General features: G+C 35.3%; 1 protein-coding gene across 1 annotated transcript in view; it reads right to left on the reverse strand.

Annotated features, from left to right (window-relative positions):
- LOC134267734 (uncharacterized) overlaps positions 1–16,090 on the reverse strand; it is an 18,099-nt gene extending 2,009 nt beyond the window's left edge. Inside the window, exons 1-8 of the mRNA XM_062749949.1 lie at positions 15,526–16,090; positions 14,292–14,360; positions 10,557–11,123; positions 7,444–9,036; positions 5,341–5,550; positions 4,097–4,402; positions 2,863–2,952; positions 285–334 (exon numbers count right to left, since the gene is read on the reverse strand). Of these exons, the coding sequence (XP_062605933.1) occupies positions 285–334; positions 2,863–2,952; positions 4,097–4,402; positions 5,341–5,550; positions 7,444–9,036; positions 10,557–11,123; positions 14,292–14,360; positions 15,526–16,090 (3,450 nt within the window). The remainder of the gene's footprint in view (positions 1–284; positions 335–2,862; positions 2,953–4,096; positions 4,403–5,340; positions 5,551–7,443; positions 9,037–10,556; positions 11,124–14,291; positions 14,361–15,525) is intronic.
- Between the last annotated feature and the right edge of the window lie 1,782 nt (positions 16,091–17,872).

A 17,872-nucleotide genomic window follows, 5' to 3' on the forward strand; every position in this document is an offset into this window, starting at 1 on the left:
TCTCCCCTTGGAATCGGGATAGCCCTTCATTTCATTTGAATGAACATAAATATCCTTCACCAAGTGTTGCTTTGTGTCAAGTTTGGTTGAAATCGGTCCAGTGGTTCTGAAGAAGCAAATGAAAATGAGAAAAAATTTACAATAACAACAACAACGACAGACAACGGACAAATTTTGATCAGAAAAGCTCACTTGAGCTTACAGCTCAGGTGAGACGTAACACATCCTATTCTTTTTTCAGTGTTAAATCTCAAAAATCATTTTGCCAGTATTAAAGTTCCTACCTCAGCACTTTCAGTTGTTGTCTCTGACTCTGAAACTGGAACATTCAGTGCTGTAAGAGAATTAAAACAATTTTTTTCAAATGAAAATTCAGGACATAATATACAGCTATTGACTGGGTATGAGGGCAACATATGATTTGTTGGACCTGAAGGTGAAAATGTTGCCCGAGGCCGCAGGCCAAGGGCAACATTTTCACCTTCAGGTCCAACAAATCATATGTTGCCCGAATCCCAGTCTATAACTGTTTTGTTATACCCTTCACTGCTCATTTAAGATTGATCAATTTATTCAATACACGCTATATTATTAATTATTTTATATAGAAAATTATGGCTTCTTCAGTAAATATAAAACATCAAGCTGAGAAAGAATAAAATCAATTACTGTAGTTGTCACAAGTGACATTGTGTCAATGTTTAATATTAGCTATTGTCCAGGTTTTGGTAAGAGTTATCTGTATTTGGCATTAGGAGTTATCGTTTATTTCATTTACGCACTATTGGTCACTGGGTTGTACTTGTTGCTATTTTTATCAACGTATACTCGTCGAACCCGTTTGAGTAGTTTGGTCAGTTATTTATACTGGGTGTTGGCTAGTGTTTGTCAGAAGAGGTCTGGACGCCGTGAGTTACCCATGCTTAGTGATCTTGGGTGTGTCTTAATATAACCCATGCTGTGTGAACTTGGGTGTGTTCTAGCTGTTTCCCCTGCTGTGTGATCTTGGGATTCAGGGATGTTTTGTAGCGGCGTTGAGAGCAAGACCTGGGGGCCGACAGTATAATTTTTATCTGTAAAATGCCACAGCTCAGTAAGTTTTTATACTTTACAATATTTTTGTTGTTAGCTTTAAATAGCAATATTCGATGTAAAACTGTTAGCAATATAGCGAGAATGTATATATTTACGCTCAAATTCATTTACTTGTTAAACGGCAAAAATATATGTTTTCTTTTGTAATTTGTTTGTAAAATCTAGTATTTTGAACAGATAAGTGTTTTGAACATTTTATTAGAAAACCCTATGAAAATTGTAGGTGACCAAAATTGTATATTAGCTTTATTTGGACGGGAGGATTTATTTACGTGGTAAGGCTACTTGGATATGGTGGACCGGACGGAACACTATGGTGGACCACAGGGACAATATGGTGGACCATGGACGTGGTGTGGAGTGTGAATTTGTCCAGTGATGACCATGATTGAACTTTTGGCCGGTTTCATGTTTATTGTACATATGTAGATAAATTTATTGTTAATTTTTATAAATCTTGTTGTTTCTTGGTACACAGGAGGTCTTCCAAAATATTATTTATTTTGGTTAGTAAATTCTATAAAGAATCCATCACAACTTGAGGTCAGTTGTGACAGTAGTGTATATCTATTGTATCACAAAAATTATCACAAAACGTACTCTTCCCTTCTTCTTAACCTTGCTGTTAGCAATAACTCTTGTAGCTCGTAACTTCGGCTATTTTCGCGTCGCCGATATTGAACGATGATTAATTACTTGTGACGTAACAGACGAGTGACGTTGCGGTCTAACAATTCTTATGTAAGACCGGTCAATAGTGAAATTGTTAGACCGATGTAATAAACAGTTCTTTTGTTGGACTTTTTATTAGTAATAAATATATAGAATGATATTTATAAGGGTATAACAATAACATGTTAAACCTATATATATGAGTTGACTGAAAACAGGTTAATGAAATTGAAAAGAATTATGATAAAAAAAATTTCTTATAATGTATAAAAAAATAATGATTTCTAACATAATCTTAAGGAGGCTGGCGGGTCAACAATTTAATCCCAAATTAACCACCAGATTCCACTTATTTTTTTTAGATACAGTATATTTAGCTGTCAATATCATTTGACAAAGAAAAAATTCACATATTTCATTTTTAAAATTTTATCATTTTGTATATCTTTATATGGAGCTCTCCTTTTAAAAGAGATTGAAATAGTCTAAAAATGGCTGCCACCCCCTAGCCTCCTTAAATTGATGTACATGAAATGCTTTTGTGCATTTTGAATTTTGTTGCCATCATTTTATCCTCATTTATCTATTAAATAGGGTGCATCTGTTTATCTTGATTTCTTATGAACTACAAATTTGTTCATGTACTACATTTACATTGCAGTAAATTGAAAGGAAGCTTACATACCCATGCTCCCCCATTAGCTGAAAATGCTTCACACAATGAACGGCACAGTACGCATTTAATTCGATAAAGACCTAACTCCCCAAAAAGCATCAAATAAATACTTCCTGCGAATATGCACATCTGAAAGTTCTAAGCAGCGCTCCCTTTCAAAGTGTCCAATACCATGTCAAATATATGGTTAAATTTTCAATTCAAAAGAGCTGAACCGAAAAATAATTGGAATTTCCTTGTAATATGTCCTAAATACCAACTGTGTTTTACTAAATTAGGGTTTAGGAGGAGATAGCTTAAAAAAAGCAAGACTGACTGGTCCAAAACACCGCTGCGTGGGGTTTCAATGTTAGAAATGCATTGAATTTCACAAATATATTTGCATATATTACATTTTTCCATTAAAAACTACACTGTACCTGTTAATGTTTCTGTTCTTTCTGGTCTGCACATTTGATCTGCTTCGTTTGGTTTGAATGTAGAACAGGAAGCAGGACTTTCTAGTAGACCTTTAAAACATGTTTAATTTAATTACATGTTAAAAAACAATGAGAGAGAGAGGGGGGAGAGAGAAAATCTGTTGGTTTTATGTGCAATATTTATAGATAAATTTAACTTTAAACAAGAGGCCCATGGGCCTTATAGATCACCTGAGTATTGTGTAGTAACTTTCAAACAATTAAATTTGGTTCAAACCAGAGAGGCCATGAATTTTTAAAGAGGCACTGTTGCTTATCATAATTATGAACTAAGCATTCTTACTCTATTTACTTAATACCAAGAGGAAGATCTGAGTAACAAGGAGAAAATGGTTTTCTACTTTATAACCAGTTGTGTACCTCATCCCCAAAGGAACCAATGACCCTGGGGCCACATTTCAAAATTTTGCAGATTTATCATACAATTGTTGATTACCGGTAATACCAAAGAGCGGATTTCAAAGCATTGATTTATTTTCAGACTATGTACCCCCCCCCCCCCAAGGGGCATAAAAATAATAATTTTGCTAGATGCATCTTTCTTCATCATAAATATATATATTGGATCTTTGGCATAAAACCCAGGAGCAAAGGAAAATTTTTTTCGAAGAATTTATGCATTTTCACTATATCATCAATAGAGCGGCGCCCTAACACCAGAACCTTTGACCCCGGGCCATAAAATTCACAATTTTGAAAGAGGCATTCTTGCCCATTATAACTATGTGCTTAGTTAGTTTAATACCCAGAAGCAGAGATTTTCAAGTATATAATCTATATAGCCCTGCCCTAGCATTATAACCCCTGACCCTGGGGCCATGAATTTCACTATTTTGGTAGAGGACTCCATGCTCATTACATTCACGCAAACAGTTTGATCCTTGATGTCCAGGAGTAAAGAAGAAGATTTTTAATTTTAGTGGTTTTGGCCCCACCCCTCTGGCCCTAGGGGGCTTGGACCATAAAATTCACAATTTTTGTTCCCTTTAATCTAAAGATGCTGTATACCGAATTTGGTTGAAATTGATTCAGTTGATTCAGAGAAGAAGCTGAAAATGTTTAATGTTAACACACGATGCACAACGACAGACAAAAATGGATAGCAATAGGTCACAAGACCTACTCAGCTGACCTAAAAATCAATAGCTATAATTAAAGAGGAAAAGACACATACCTGATCGAGCAGCTTGTTCATATTCCTCTACTGTTGGAATACGTAGAATAGGCTTAGGCTGTCTGGCAACTTTTAACGATGGCGAAACTTGCTGTTGATTAGGGGGAGTTTGGGGAGGAATTTCTAATGGTGGAATTGTAAAATCAATGAAGTCGTCTACATCTCCAAACCCTTCATCATTCTCTTCCTCTTCTTCTACTTCATCCTCCTGCTTCTTCTCTTCCTCCTCCTCAGTATCTGTGTGGTCCATATCTTGGAGCACCTTTCCTGTTTGGCTGTACAGATACTCCACTCCAAGGAGTTCACCTTAGCATAAAAATAACAAACTTTTTTTATTAAACAAATACATTTAAATGTGATATATGAAGGAACCTACTTTTTATAGTTAAAAACTTCACTCGACCTTTAGATATATCGACTATGTATTGACAATTAATAATAATAATTTCCATTACTACGTCAATATGCTATATCCTGGTGAGCTTGAGTTAAAAAGATACCACAGAGTCCGACAATTCTGCTTCATATTTGGATATTTTACTTGAAAAAGACACTAATGGTAATCTAACAACCAAGCTATATGATAAACGTGATGACTTTAACTTTTCTATTGTCAACTTCCCTTACTTATGCAGCAATATACATTCATCACCTGCATATGGAGTATATATATCTCAGTTGATTCGAAAGGCAAGAGCATGCTCTACGTATGAACAATTTCTTAAACGAGGTAAATTATTGATAAGTAAATTATTGAAACAAGAATATCTGCAGTATATGGTTGATACAATGACCTTGTCAGCTAATACAATTTATCATTGAGTCAAATGCTGAGTGACGTTTTTAATAACATATGCAAGTCTATTATTTATACACTGAATTGACAAGTGATTTTTTTCCTGTTATATCCTGATCCTAAAAACAAGCACACAGTGGGTGTGAACGGTCAGCAGGGGATGCTCACTCCTCCATGGCAACTGATCTTACCTCTGATCTTTCAGAGGTCCATGTTTGCTCTGCTCTTATTTTGTATATTGTTTAATGGACTTTGAGATTGAATACTGTTCGTTATCCTTCTTCAATGAAAACATTAATATTTGAATTTCTTCAGTGTTTGATATCACTATATTTCTTGTTTAAAAAGACAATTTGTTAAGTTCCTTTACAAAAGGAACATCATAGCCAGTATATTCAATTCTTAATGTATACTTTGACTAAGATTCAAAAGACCATGTGCTACTAACCAGTATACTTATGAGGGGCAGTATATGATGGAAGCATCTTTCTTCCAAACACAGCTTCTCCAAGTGAGTTGAAAGTGTGTCGGAGAAGACCACTGTATGTCTGGGGTTCAAAGGATGAAATGGTGGTGGCAGCTGATCCTCGGTCTTGATTCCACCTGTTAAGTCCATCCAACAGATATGCTTGAAATAGGGTGGCATTTGCAAGTGTACCTGTCAAATTATAATAAACACAATTAAGAATATTTAAGAAATAAACAACAATACGAGGGGCATTTCAAAAGTTCTGGCAACTGTTTAATAAAATATTAACCATTTTACGTAAATTATTGAGTTTGATATCATGTGAAAGATCAGAAAAATATACACATATTGTGACGTCACTTTATAATTTTCATGACGTAATAACTCTGAAAATGACGTCAGAATATAGAATGTTTAGCATACTGAAAAGTCGCGTTTTTATCCACATGAGACGATATTAAAAGTTCTGTCAAAGGCTTATTTTCAAAAATATTTCATAGAAAATTTGAATTTGAAAAGAGGTAGAGTGGGACTATAATACTGTTTATCAGCAAATCCATTATTCATTGTATGGTTTGTTTACGAGCACGGTTTTTGTCCGGTTATGCTATCATAGACATTCATTTAGGATTTTTACGACTGGCTTATCGGTCTTTTATATAGCTTTCCATTGTTCAAAATAAAACATGTTCTGTATTAAACTGAAGTATATTAATGCAGTTTTTATCAAATATATTTTGAGTAAAAGGACTCTTACCGTTCACGAATAAAATGTACTAAATCTTGTCCCCGACTTGATTCTGTGTGTATTTTTTCATATAAATTCAACTTCGGCGCCCCCCAAAATCACTACTGCTTTTGACTTTTGAATCCAAAACATGAATATAAGTTACTCAGACATGTAAAATCTTATTTATTTACCATGCATTAAAATTTACGAATATGTGGCGGTACGGTGGGGTTACAACTGCGCCGTCGCCATTTTGGATTTAACGAGAAAATATTGCGCACACTAAACTTTACTTCTCTTGAGCCTTCATCGATCCCACGAATCTGGTTAAAACACCTGACGAATTAATGCCATTGAATTTTGCAACACGATCGCCTATTTTTCTTTGATTGTCAACTTTGTCTTTTTCTCACATTTAGGTCCCTTTCACACAAAAGCTTGAGCGAGATTCGATAAAACCATGCTAATTTTGACACTCGCTAAAACCATTTCAGAACAAAAAGATCTCCAAAATAAAATACCATATGATAGATTGTAGTCTATGTAAACATTACACCAAATGGCATTTGCGTCCGTTTACTTGCATCCAAGTAATGAGCAAAAGTTGTCTTGAAAATTTTTATTTGATCAAATTGTGTCTTTTGTTACGTCATTTTTATGGTCAGTATGCTAAACATTCTATATTCTGACGTCATTTTCAGAGTTATTACGTCATGAAAATTATTAAGTGACGTCACAATATGTGTATATTTTTCTGATCTTTCGAATGATATCAAACTCAATAATTTCCGTTAAACTGTTACTCTTTTATTAAACAGTTGCCAGAACTTTTGAAATGCCCCTCGTATTAAAAAGTTCTCTGGAAAATGAACTTTTAGTTGGTCACCTGCTCAAATCCTGTGAAGCCCGAAGGGCTTCTCAGTAGATTTGATCACATATCAACTAAAAGTTCATTTCCCAGTGAACTTTCTAACATTGTTGTATATTACTTATATTTACATTTGAAACGAAAACATTTCGAATTAAATTGTATTTATTTCACCAAGGTGCCAACCTATTGCTATGTAGTGACGCGCAATAACCTAGAAGTTGTTTGGTCAAAATATCACATCACTCTGTGATCCAGTAGCGCTATGAACTATGACCCCCAAATGAAATTCACACGGAATTGAACATATTTTCTTTAGAATAGGTTCATCTAAGAAAGATATTTGCAAATGTAAATATATAAGAATATATTCACAAGGGATACCTATAAAATTAAAGCGAGAGACAATTGAAAATATTTTTAAATATAAACTTGTAATTAAACTTTTAAATGAATCAATGTGATTATATTATAAGAGTATTACCTGGGATGAACCTAGCCAAGTGCAGATGGAAACATTCCAAAGAAGTAGATCCCCTTGCACAACGATATACAGGAAGGTGGCATCCTCCTTTCTTGCTAACACCAGTCTGGGTGTATAACTGGACATTTGGAGGATCCTGTATACATTGCACATGCTTCTGTTGCTGTTTCCAGATCTCTGCCATCCGACCACTGTTAATAAGGGGCACTCCTTGGGTGTCTCGCCCTTTGTCACCATCTAGAGACTGAATCAACTGGGTGATGAGGCGGGTGGTTTCCTCAACACCTCGAGTAGTTCTCCTACAGTGCATGGCCAATTCACTGCTTTTGATGTGGCGAAAGACATCCTCGTCTGTCTGGTTTTCGATATGCAAGGCTTCCAACTCGGCCTTCTTTGCAGCGATCAAAACTTCCACATCTTCTGGATCCCACATGTATATGCACTGACTGAGACGAGACATAAAGGTGGCATACAGTGCATGAGCATCCGTTGTACAGCCAACAGACAGACGTCTCATAAAGTGCCAAATGTCTAATCGGATTGACAGCTCTGGCCAGTCAGCAAACATTCTTCTCAGCTGGTTGTTTCCACAGCAGTCTCTGTCAACATAGAGGAGATGAGGGGGTTGGACTTCTGCCTCTCTATACCGTTTTATCAAGCCATGAATCATTGGACTTAGTCCATAGCCTTCCCCAGTTGTAAGTACAGACATGATTACTTGGCCATACTCATTCCCAACATTGGTGGCCCACATAGCTGTCTTTGAACTTTCACCTGCCAATTTCTTCACAACTTTCTTAGTTGAATCAATTTTCAGTATGTTACCAAGCAGGGAGGTGATATTACTCTTCACTTCTTCAATACGCTGCATTACATCCTGGGCATACACTTGCATCAGCCAGCGATACTGAGGTACTGGAGCTAGGGCGGGTGGCTCTTCATGTCTAGGTGGCAAGATCAGTCCCGTTGCTGCTGCAAGTGAAAATCCTCTGCAGTCTGTCATGTATTGGATACATTTCTGTAACCAGACTTCACTGTGCTGCTCCTGAATTTTGGTTCTTATCTGGCTGGCACTATTTCCAATCCCACGCTGTCTAAGGAGGCGAATAATTTTGATGTCACATGCTAGCCGGTAAGTGAGGATGCATGGGAATTGCAGCTGGTGTCCTAAGTCCAACTGTTGTATAATTTTCTGATTCCAGCTGACCATTCTTTTCTTGCAAGCAGGACATATAAAAGTCTCTCCAGCAATTGTATAATATCCATTCACATCAAGGACCTGTCTCACTTTGTTATATATCCCGACGGATGTCAATTCAACTCTGTTGCAACCTTCTTGAGGGCAATATAACTTGATCAGCCACAATCTTCTTGGCATCCAGAGGAACAAAGGACGTGAAAAATATCTGTCTACACGGGGTTTTATGGTGCAGGACAAGGACGGCTGTGGTGGATAAAACCAAACTCTATCTATTTTGTCAATATTAAATTCGACTCTCCCTCCTGGACTGAAATGAAATAGGGCTTTGGAAACCCAGAGGTGGTCTGCTTTAGGGAGAGTTTGTTTCCAGCCTGCTGGTAGACAGATATCTCCTGAAAAAAAAAAATTTAAATAATTAAATAGCAGGCTCAACGAAAGTAAGAGGCCCACAGGCCTTGATGATCACGAGTACCATAGCCCTTGAATGGACCTGTCAGGGAGTCTGGTGTTTGCATTTCACTTTTGAAGTCTAAACCCTATTCTGGGGCTCCTCTGAATATTACCCCCCTTTTATCATTTGATGTTTGGGGAGGGGACAAGAGTTGGAGGAATACTCCAGTGACTCAAGTAACTTTAAAAAGAATCTTAATCAAAGTATGGCTAGTATATTAATTGCTATGATCTCTTCTGATTTATGAGCTCAAAGTATAGTTTTGTACAATTCGGTAGGCTAATTTGGTGATGCATTTAATATATTATAATAAATATTAATTGAATCAATGTTTAGATTTGATGGCATTTGTTTTTATAATATCATTGATTGGGCAAAAGGACTAAATATACGGACCAGACACGAATTATGAACTTTTTCTGTTAGTGGCCTTGAACTTGCATAAATGACCTTGGTTCAAAGTCATGACACAACTTCAGGTCATAAACAATGTTTGTGTGAAGTAGTAGATTCAAGTTTTTCCATAATAAAGATATGTACCAAACATGAATTTTACAATTTCTCTTTCAGTGACCTTGAACTTGCACAGGTGACCTTGGGAATGACACACCCTTAAGTCATGAGCAATCTTTGTGTGAAATAGGAACCTACCAAGTTTATCCATTAGAAAGATATCGACCGGACACCAATCATGAAATTTTTCTTCCAGTGACCTTAAACTTCCCCAAATGACCTTGGGTTAAGGTCATGACACCCTTAGATCATGGGCAACCTTTGTGTGGAGTAGTAGATTGTAATGTTCTTCCACAAGAAAGATATGGACCAGACACGTTGGCACAGACAGACGGACAGACAAATGGATGGACAAGCTGATTCCTATATAAACCCCAAACTTTGTTTGCGGGGTATAATAAAATCAAATAATAGTCCAATTTCATTTCATAATAGACTTTTGCCACGACACTAACTTTTACAATTAACAGCTTACTTTTACACCAGGAAAATATACGGGATCTCTTTTGTGAAAAAAATATTGATCAAAACATTTAACAAAACGATAATAGCGGGCTATTTCAAAGATCATATAATGTGGTCTAAGAAGGAAACGGCAACATTCCTACCCTCAACACCCTCCCTTCAAATCTTAATTAATTCCTGTCAAGTTTTCCTACAAAAGCTCATTTTCTTCTTTATTTCATTTCTTACATTATTGAAAATAAAAGGATATATTAATTCTCGTGAATAAAGGACCTATATCAATTTATTTTACCACCAATTATATTTTTTGCTTGATTATTTCAAAACCTAAATACAATAGCTTTCACCTTAATGGATGTTTTCTATTTTTAATTCTGTACCTCCGTACATGACACAGGTTTAAATGTCCAAATAAGCTGTCAACTGTAAAAGTCAGTGTCTTCGCAAAAGTCCAGTAGTGTAGTTTAAAAACAATAAAAGTACCTGATTCCGAAGTGAATGGCTGAAGAGTGAATGTGGCTGTGGGTGGTCCAGCGGTCATGGTGGCTGTGGGTGGTCCAGCGGTCATGGTGGCTGTGGGTGGTCCAGCGGTCAGGGTTGCTGTGGGTGGGCCAGCGGTCTTGGTTGCTGTGGGTGGTCCAGCGGTCAAGGTTGCTGAGGGTGGGCCAGCGGTCATGGTGGCTGTGGGTGGTCCAGCGGTCAGGGTTGCTGTGGGTGGGCCAGCGGTCATGGTGGCTGTGGGTGGGCCAGCGGTCTTGGTTGCTGTGGGTGGTCCAGCGGTCAGGGTTGCTGTGGGTGGTCCAGCGGTCATGGTGGCTGTGGGTGGGCCAGCGGTCAGGGTTGCTGTGGGTGGGCCAGCGGTCATGGTGGCTGTGGGTGGGCCAGCGGTCAGGGTTGCTGTGGGTGGGCCAGCGGTCATGGTGGCTGTGGGTGGTCCAGCGGTCATGGTGGCTGTGGGTGGTCCAGCGGTCATGGTGGCTGTGGGTGGTCCAGCGGTCATGGTGGCTGTTGGCATTCCAGTGGTCACAGTTGCTGTGGGTGGTCTTGCACCTGTTGATAACAATGCATATTTTTATTTTTAAGATACATTCTGAGTATTAAATATTACATTGTATAAATGTGCTGTTTAACTAAATTAATAAATGCCTGAAAAATGTTTAATAGTATAAGAAAAGATGAGGGTAAAATTTTGTCTGATTGTATTTCCTCAATATCCTACCAGAAATTCAATTATTAAGTCATGATATTACTGTATACAGGGAAATATTCGCCCCGTTTTATTTTTGCCCCTTTCGCCCTAAACTTGGTCAGGCAAATTTAAAAAGGGGCGCATTCAAAGAATACAGTATAATTTCTTAAACAAAATTGTGACTTGGCGAATTTAAATTGGGGCAAAATTGTATTAAAGTGTAAATAGGGTGAAAAATAAGTGGGGAAAAAATTAACCCTATATCACAGTATCCACATGATTCACATGTGTGGATCATATGTGGCAAAGTTGCCTGTGTAAAATTATAATGCTGTTTATCATACATGTTAACTGCTTTACCCTATTTAAAAATACCCATGGACAAATTTTTACTTATTTTTACTAATGTCATGTATAAAATATTGTTTGCATAAGTACATGATAACTTCAGTCACATAGAATTAAGCATACAATTTTATCATAAATTATATGCATATTTACCCCATCAAAATACCAATGAATTAAAATAATGAGAATTAAATTGCAAAACCAATCTATGTTATAGTTCTTATGAATTAAATATATGATTATTGAACCGTTTCCAAATCTGTTTCAGTTATCAATCAAATTTAGAGTAGACTATGAATTTGTGAATTTAGGATATATTAATATACAGGCCCGGTTTTATTAAAAAAAATCACACGTTAATAACTACTGGTATATAATTTTAAAGATTTGTGAAAATAAAACAAGTTATTGAAAGGTAGATATATATGTACATGCATGCCCACAGTTATGGATGATTATGCAAAACACAAAGAAAGGAAGCTAAAGCTTTAAATTTGAAAACAATATATATACAGTATCTGAGTACGAAAGACAACACAAAGTGAGAAGCATTTACATCATGTGCATATCTATACTTACAGTACTGTTATTTTTTAAATACCCTAAAAATCAAACAACTACATGTTTAACTTCCTCACTACATTATCTATTAAATCAATTTTATTAACAAGGGGTCCAAGGGGCACATGGATCACCTGAGAAACATTGGTCAAAACTCTGATCAGCTAGCAGCAGCATTAGGAATCAAAGACAGGCTATCCTGTTAGTCTAATACGAACAGTGGAATGTTCAGTGCACAGTACCTACTGTAGATCACTTATTTTTCGCGACACCTTATTTTTGCGAGATAGTCATTGACTCTATATTAGCGAGACAAAATTTTCACGAATTGTGGTCACTGCTCTACATAATCTTAAGGAATTCTATTATACGCGAGAATGAAATTTTCGCGAGCATACCGTCTCGCGTAATTACGCGAAAATAAAGTTCTCGCGAATAAAAAGTGATTTACAGTATCTATTTGTTTTAGCAATTAACAAGCCATCAATAACTTTTTTAACAAAATTATTCCAGTTTATTCTTCCTAGTTTAATTCAATTTAAGCATTTAATTTGTGCACCTACCAAAAAGAAACATTCAACTTGAGAAAATATAACTTGCAACATTGTATTGTAAATGATCCCCCCCCCCAATATAGAGAAATAAGAGACTGGTTCCCTGTCATGGATTACAGGGTGCCTGCACTTATAATCAATTACAGTAAATCAGCTAGTCTATTGTAAGAAAATGCATAAAATTATGAAAATTTGATCCTGACTTGACTATACACTTCAGCATAAAACAAATTTTTTTTCAATATTTACATTTTTCAGAGTCTTTGTCTATGATATAACACACCATATATAACACTACAAATTGATTTTGTAGTACAGTTCAATAAATTCAAATGACATATTTTAGAGCGCAGACAGGATTTATATAATTAAATATTGATATTGGCATTTGATGCTAGTCAAATCAAACAATTGATGAAAATATTGATAAACATATAACTATAAGTAATAAGGACTCATTCTTTTGAGTTTTATGAGGTGTAATTCTCAGGTCTGGGCATAGTCAAATCGAATGGAGCCCAAAGGTTAATGTATTTATTAGGAATAGATAATCAAACTGAAAATTTATCAATACAATATTTTAAACCTTTTTGCCTCACATGCCATCTCCAGCTACTATCTGTTTGCTTCAGAAGAATGTTCCGTATACAATCCTTTAGTTCAATAGCCCCCTATCCCCAACAACGTCAACATGACCCACAGGGATAAAACATATAATTTGGTATTATACCTTTATTGTAATCTATCTTTACAAATAATACTTTATTTTAATCTATTTTCATAAATAATAGCATTTTAATTCTTCGAGGAATTATTCAAGCATTGTTTTCTTAATATTCCTTTCATGAACTTTGAACATGTTAGGACCTGTTCATGACCATTTAGAGTCTTTTTTTTTTTTTTTTAGATCTACCACATATCACAAAGCTTATGTATTAAAAGTTTGGTTAAACGGGCTATTTGGTTCAACAGAAGAAGATTTGAAATATCCCCATCAAATATTTACTCTTCCCTGATCAACTACCCCTTAAATGGGAATTGGCCCTTCATTTGAATACATTTCAAAGCCCTTCTTCAAAGGATGCTTTGTTCCACATTTGGTTGAAATTTGACCATTGGTTATAGAGGACGAGATGAAAACGTGAATCACTTCATGTCGAATATAACAAGAACTACAAACAATGGACAAATATTACTCAGAGAAGCTTGAGCCTTTGGCTCAGGTTAGCTAAAATTATTGGGATGTAATCCTTTTCAAACAGGAATTGTCACAAATATCATATTTAAAATTTTTTTTATCATCTTCTTAATTTCTTTACAATGTTTTTGTGGGAAATTGAATATGATGGTAATTTTAAAAAATGCTCTATTCTTTACATTAACCTTTTAATTTTTTGTGTATTATAGTATCCATTTAGTTGTGTAAATAAAACAATTATGAAAATTTTAACTAATTTATGACAAAAACTTGATTAAATTAAAGATTGATTTCCTCCAACAAAGCAAATAGATGTTTTTCCAAAAAAAATTCATTCATTATTCACTGGATTATGAATGCATACATACTGTAAGACAATTTTTCCATCTCCAACACATGCTGTAGGAGGGCATTATCACTCATCTCTGTTGGTATAGCTTCAAAAGGAAGAAAAAATTGATAAATATATAGTAAAAGATGTCAATATTTTTCTCATGCAGTTATAACTCTATAATAATTGAGAGCTAGTTGATTAAATTAAAACTATATATGACCTTGTAAAAGGAACTTAAGCTTATATTTCATATGCAAAATATACTGTATCAATAAAAGTATTTTTTAATACATTAATTTACATGTAAATCATTGTTCTTAAAATTTGATTTCAATAGATTTCAGCTCATATTAACTGCATTCATTAAACTTAGCTGTGTATCCTATTTAGCATGATAGACAGCTTTCGCTCAATCAAGTCATGCAAATTATATCTGTTTAAATAAATAAATTCAGAAATGTACTAAAACTATTCTAATTCTATTCAAAATTCAATGCATTCTTAATATTGTAGACTGTACACGCTAAATATAAAATGTTTAAAATATAAGCTCTTGGTAAACAAAATATCTCATCTTATCATCTGTTATTATACTCAAATATGAACTACATATTTGGAAATTAAGGTAATTCAAAAGTATGAATAAAATGAATTTGTGATATGTTAAATGCATCAGACCATTTCAAAGTAAGTTTAAGAAATATGATCTTTTGACCTGATAACAATTTGACTGGGATATGATCCTTTTTTGCTTTTTAAACTAGGTTCAAATGTTATCGTTGATTAATTGTATATTGTTTAATGTCCCTCTCAAGATTTTTTCACTCATATGGAGACGCCACCACTTGCCGGTGGAGAGCTGCAAATTTTGTCCTATACTCGGCACTCAGGGCCATTGAGCAGGGAGGGATCTTTTTTGTGCCAGCACCTACTGCGACATGGGACCTCGGTTTATACGGTCTCATCCGAAGGACGGGTCTCCACGTCCCACAGTGGGATTCGAACCCACGATGTAAGGATTTACTCCTTACTTCGCGACTCTAGAGCAGACGCTCTAACCACTGTGCCACGTGGGTGACGGTTCAATTGTTATCATTTATTTTTTAAAGAAAATGATTTTCCTATCTTTTACTTTTCTCTAGCTGATTTTATTATTTTCATAATTTCACCATGAATTAAGCATATATACACGTTCAATGTACTACTACAAATGAATTAATTATTAGAAACTGTAAGTGAAAGTACATGTATTTATAAAATATTCTTACTAGGCTGAACTTTCTTAGGTGAAAGTAGTCTCTTGGCCCTATGCTGCAGTGCTTCATGGGTCAAATGGCTGCTTAAAGCCAGAGACTTCCCAACAGATGATGGTTGAGAGGAAGAAGTCTGCTTGACAGATGAATGTGTCTCCTTTTTCATATTGATTGCCTCTCTTCCCTCAGCAAAATGCAACATGTACTTTTGAAATTTTTCCTTGTTGATGGTCTGGTCCTTATTCTCTTTAGTTTTATCCATGTTGGATTCTGCCTCCTTTTCCATTTTCATAACCAGCCACCCTGCATACCCAAGACAATTTTCCAGTACCCACCGAAAAGTCTGGCCTCTGTATGTCCCAAATTGAAGTTCATGTTGCCCCAGTACATCAACTTCATTACTGGTTACACCATGATGTTGGCGAATTCTTCTTAAAGCAAGGGCTCTCACATGTTCATCTGTTTTTGGCTTCCCCCAGTACCCCCTTGCCTTGTTCTCTCTAGCAATAGAAACTGCTGCTGGTGTATCTGATAAATTAAGCTTGCCATTGGCATATCTGCGAAAGTTTGGGGCCCTCATCCTACAAAATTTAATTCAATAAAATAATTCCCTTGATTAAAAAAATTATATTCAAACACTTATAATAACTACTCTAAAACATCCATGTATATCTGTTAAAACTTCAAATAAGCTGTAAGAATTCTAGAAATGATCAAATATTTAATTGATCTTTAGGGTATGTAAAGATAAGATGTTAAATTGAAATTCATAATTTTTCAGGCATTGACACATACTAACTTTAAAACCATAGTTGTGAGCAGGGCTAGCCATTTCTTATTTCTACTAGCCTTGTTCATGTATTACTTCTCCAACAGCCGAAGGCTGATGGCCGAGTTGCGAAGCGATGAGGGGGGTAGGTGCAGGAGGGGGTTTCTACCTACTGCTGACGGGGGTACAGGGGGCCTTCCCCGGGAAATGTTGAAAACAGAGATGTATAATCCTGCATTCTGGCTGTATTTTGGGTAAAAATCATATATGTCACTCTATGAATGTACCTAAGACATTTTTTTCAATTCGAAAAATTCCATATTAATAATCATTTAGGGTATTTCCAATCACCTTTAAAGTTTACATTTTGACTTACAAAAATAATAATTAAGATGATAAAACATGTTTGAAAATATTAACAATTATCATGCAGGTATATTGTGTGTAAATTCTAATTATTTTCTTGCTCTTAGTGAGTAATTGGTAAAAGAACGAGTGCACTTATGGGCCCCGGTAAAATGTGAAAGAATAAACATTCAAATTAAGCAAAATTTTTGATCCCAAATCATTAATTGATATCTAAACCGTAAGATTCAACAAATTTTACCGCTGAAATTCACGTATATACAAAGAACAAAACCATAGAATGCGGCAGAGGTCAACCGACATTTGTGATTTTCTATAGTAAATCGAGAACGGTCATTCATTTCAAAGCTTTTGTTTAATTACTATGAGCCTAAATTTGTATAAACTTGTGGGAATGACAAAAGACCCATAATACATTTATAAAACTTGTGTGAGAGTAGGAAATTTGTACATGATTAGACTGGTAGTTAAAATATTAAAAATGTACAAAAAGTACAATGTTTTTCCTATAGCAAGTGAGAGGTATATACCTGTATGACCCATGTTGAACCCACTCGTGGAATAAATTATTTAAAATACTGATAGTCACGTGAGTTCTACCCAGGTAAACATTCCTCAAAGGTGCTCACTGTAAAACATCGGCAGGTTTTTTATCATTTAGTCAAAGTCGCGACGCTTAGAAATATTTCTATGTATCTATATTTAAGATTACGGTAGGGTAAAGAGAGTTTTAAGCGCCACTCATAAAAGTGTCAGACATTTTTAACATTTAGGCTAGACAATGATACAGGTATTGAAAGCCACCTAAACACTCCTTTTAGATTTCAAATTTATTTCATTGTATATATTTTTTTCAAATGCAAGAGTACCGATTTCTTAGTTTGATTATTATGGCTTCAGGCAACTACACAACTTTCAAATTTTTAAAAAAGATATAGCACAAAAAAATTACATTCCACAAACGCGCCCGACTATGATCCACCATCAGATTGTTCAAGATCTCTTCGCCTTCATTTACATAAACAAAACTAAACATGCTAAAAGAAGGTTCGGTAGACTTTTCCAGATTTTTAGGGTGTCCATATAGGCATTTAAAAATACTCAATTGTTTCAAATGAAATCCATGCTGATTTGGGTGATGATTATCGTGCTTTTTAATTAGAAATATATACTAGTATATAACTATTTCCAAAAGAGAATGATTTGGTTATATATTCTAAAGTAAAA

This window comes from Saccostrea cucullata, unplaced genomic scaffold, assembly GCF_032062105.1.
Source record: "Saccostrea cucullata isolate Sc308-1 unplaced genomic scaffold, CSIRO_AGI_Scuc_v1 ctg9822, whole genome shotgun sequence".
Taxonomy (NCBI): domain Eukaryota; kingdom Metazoa; phylum Mollusca; class Bivalvia; order Ostreida; family Ostreidae; genus Saccostrea; species Saccostrea cuccullata.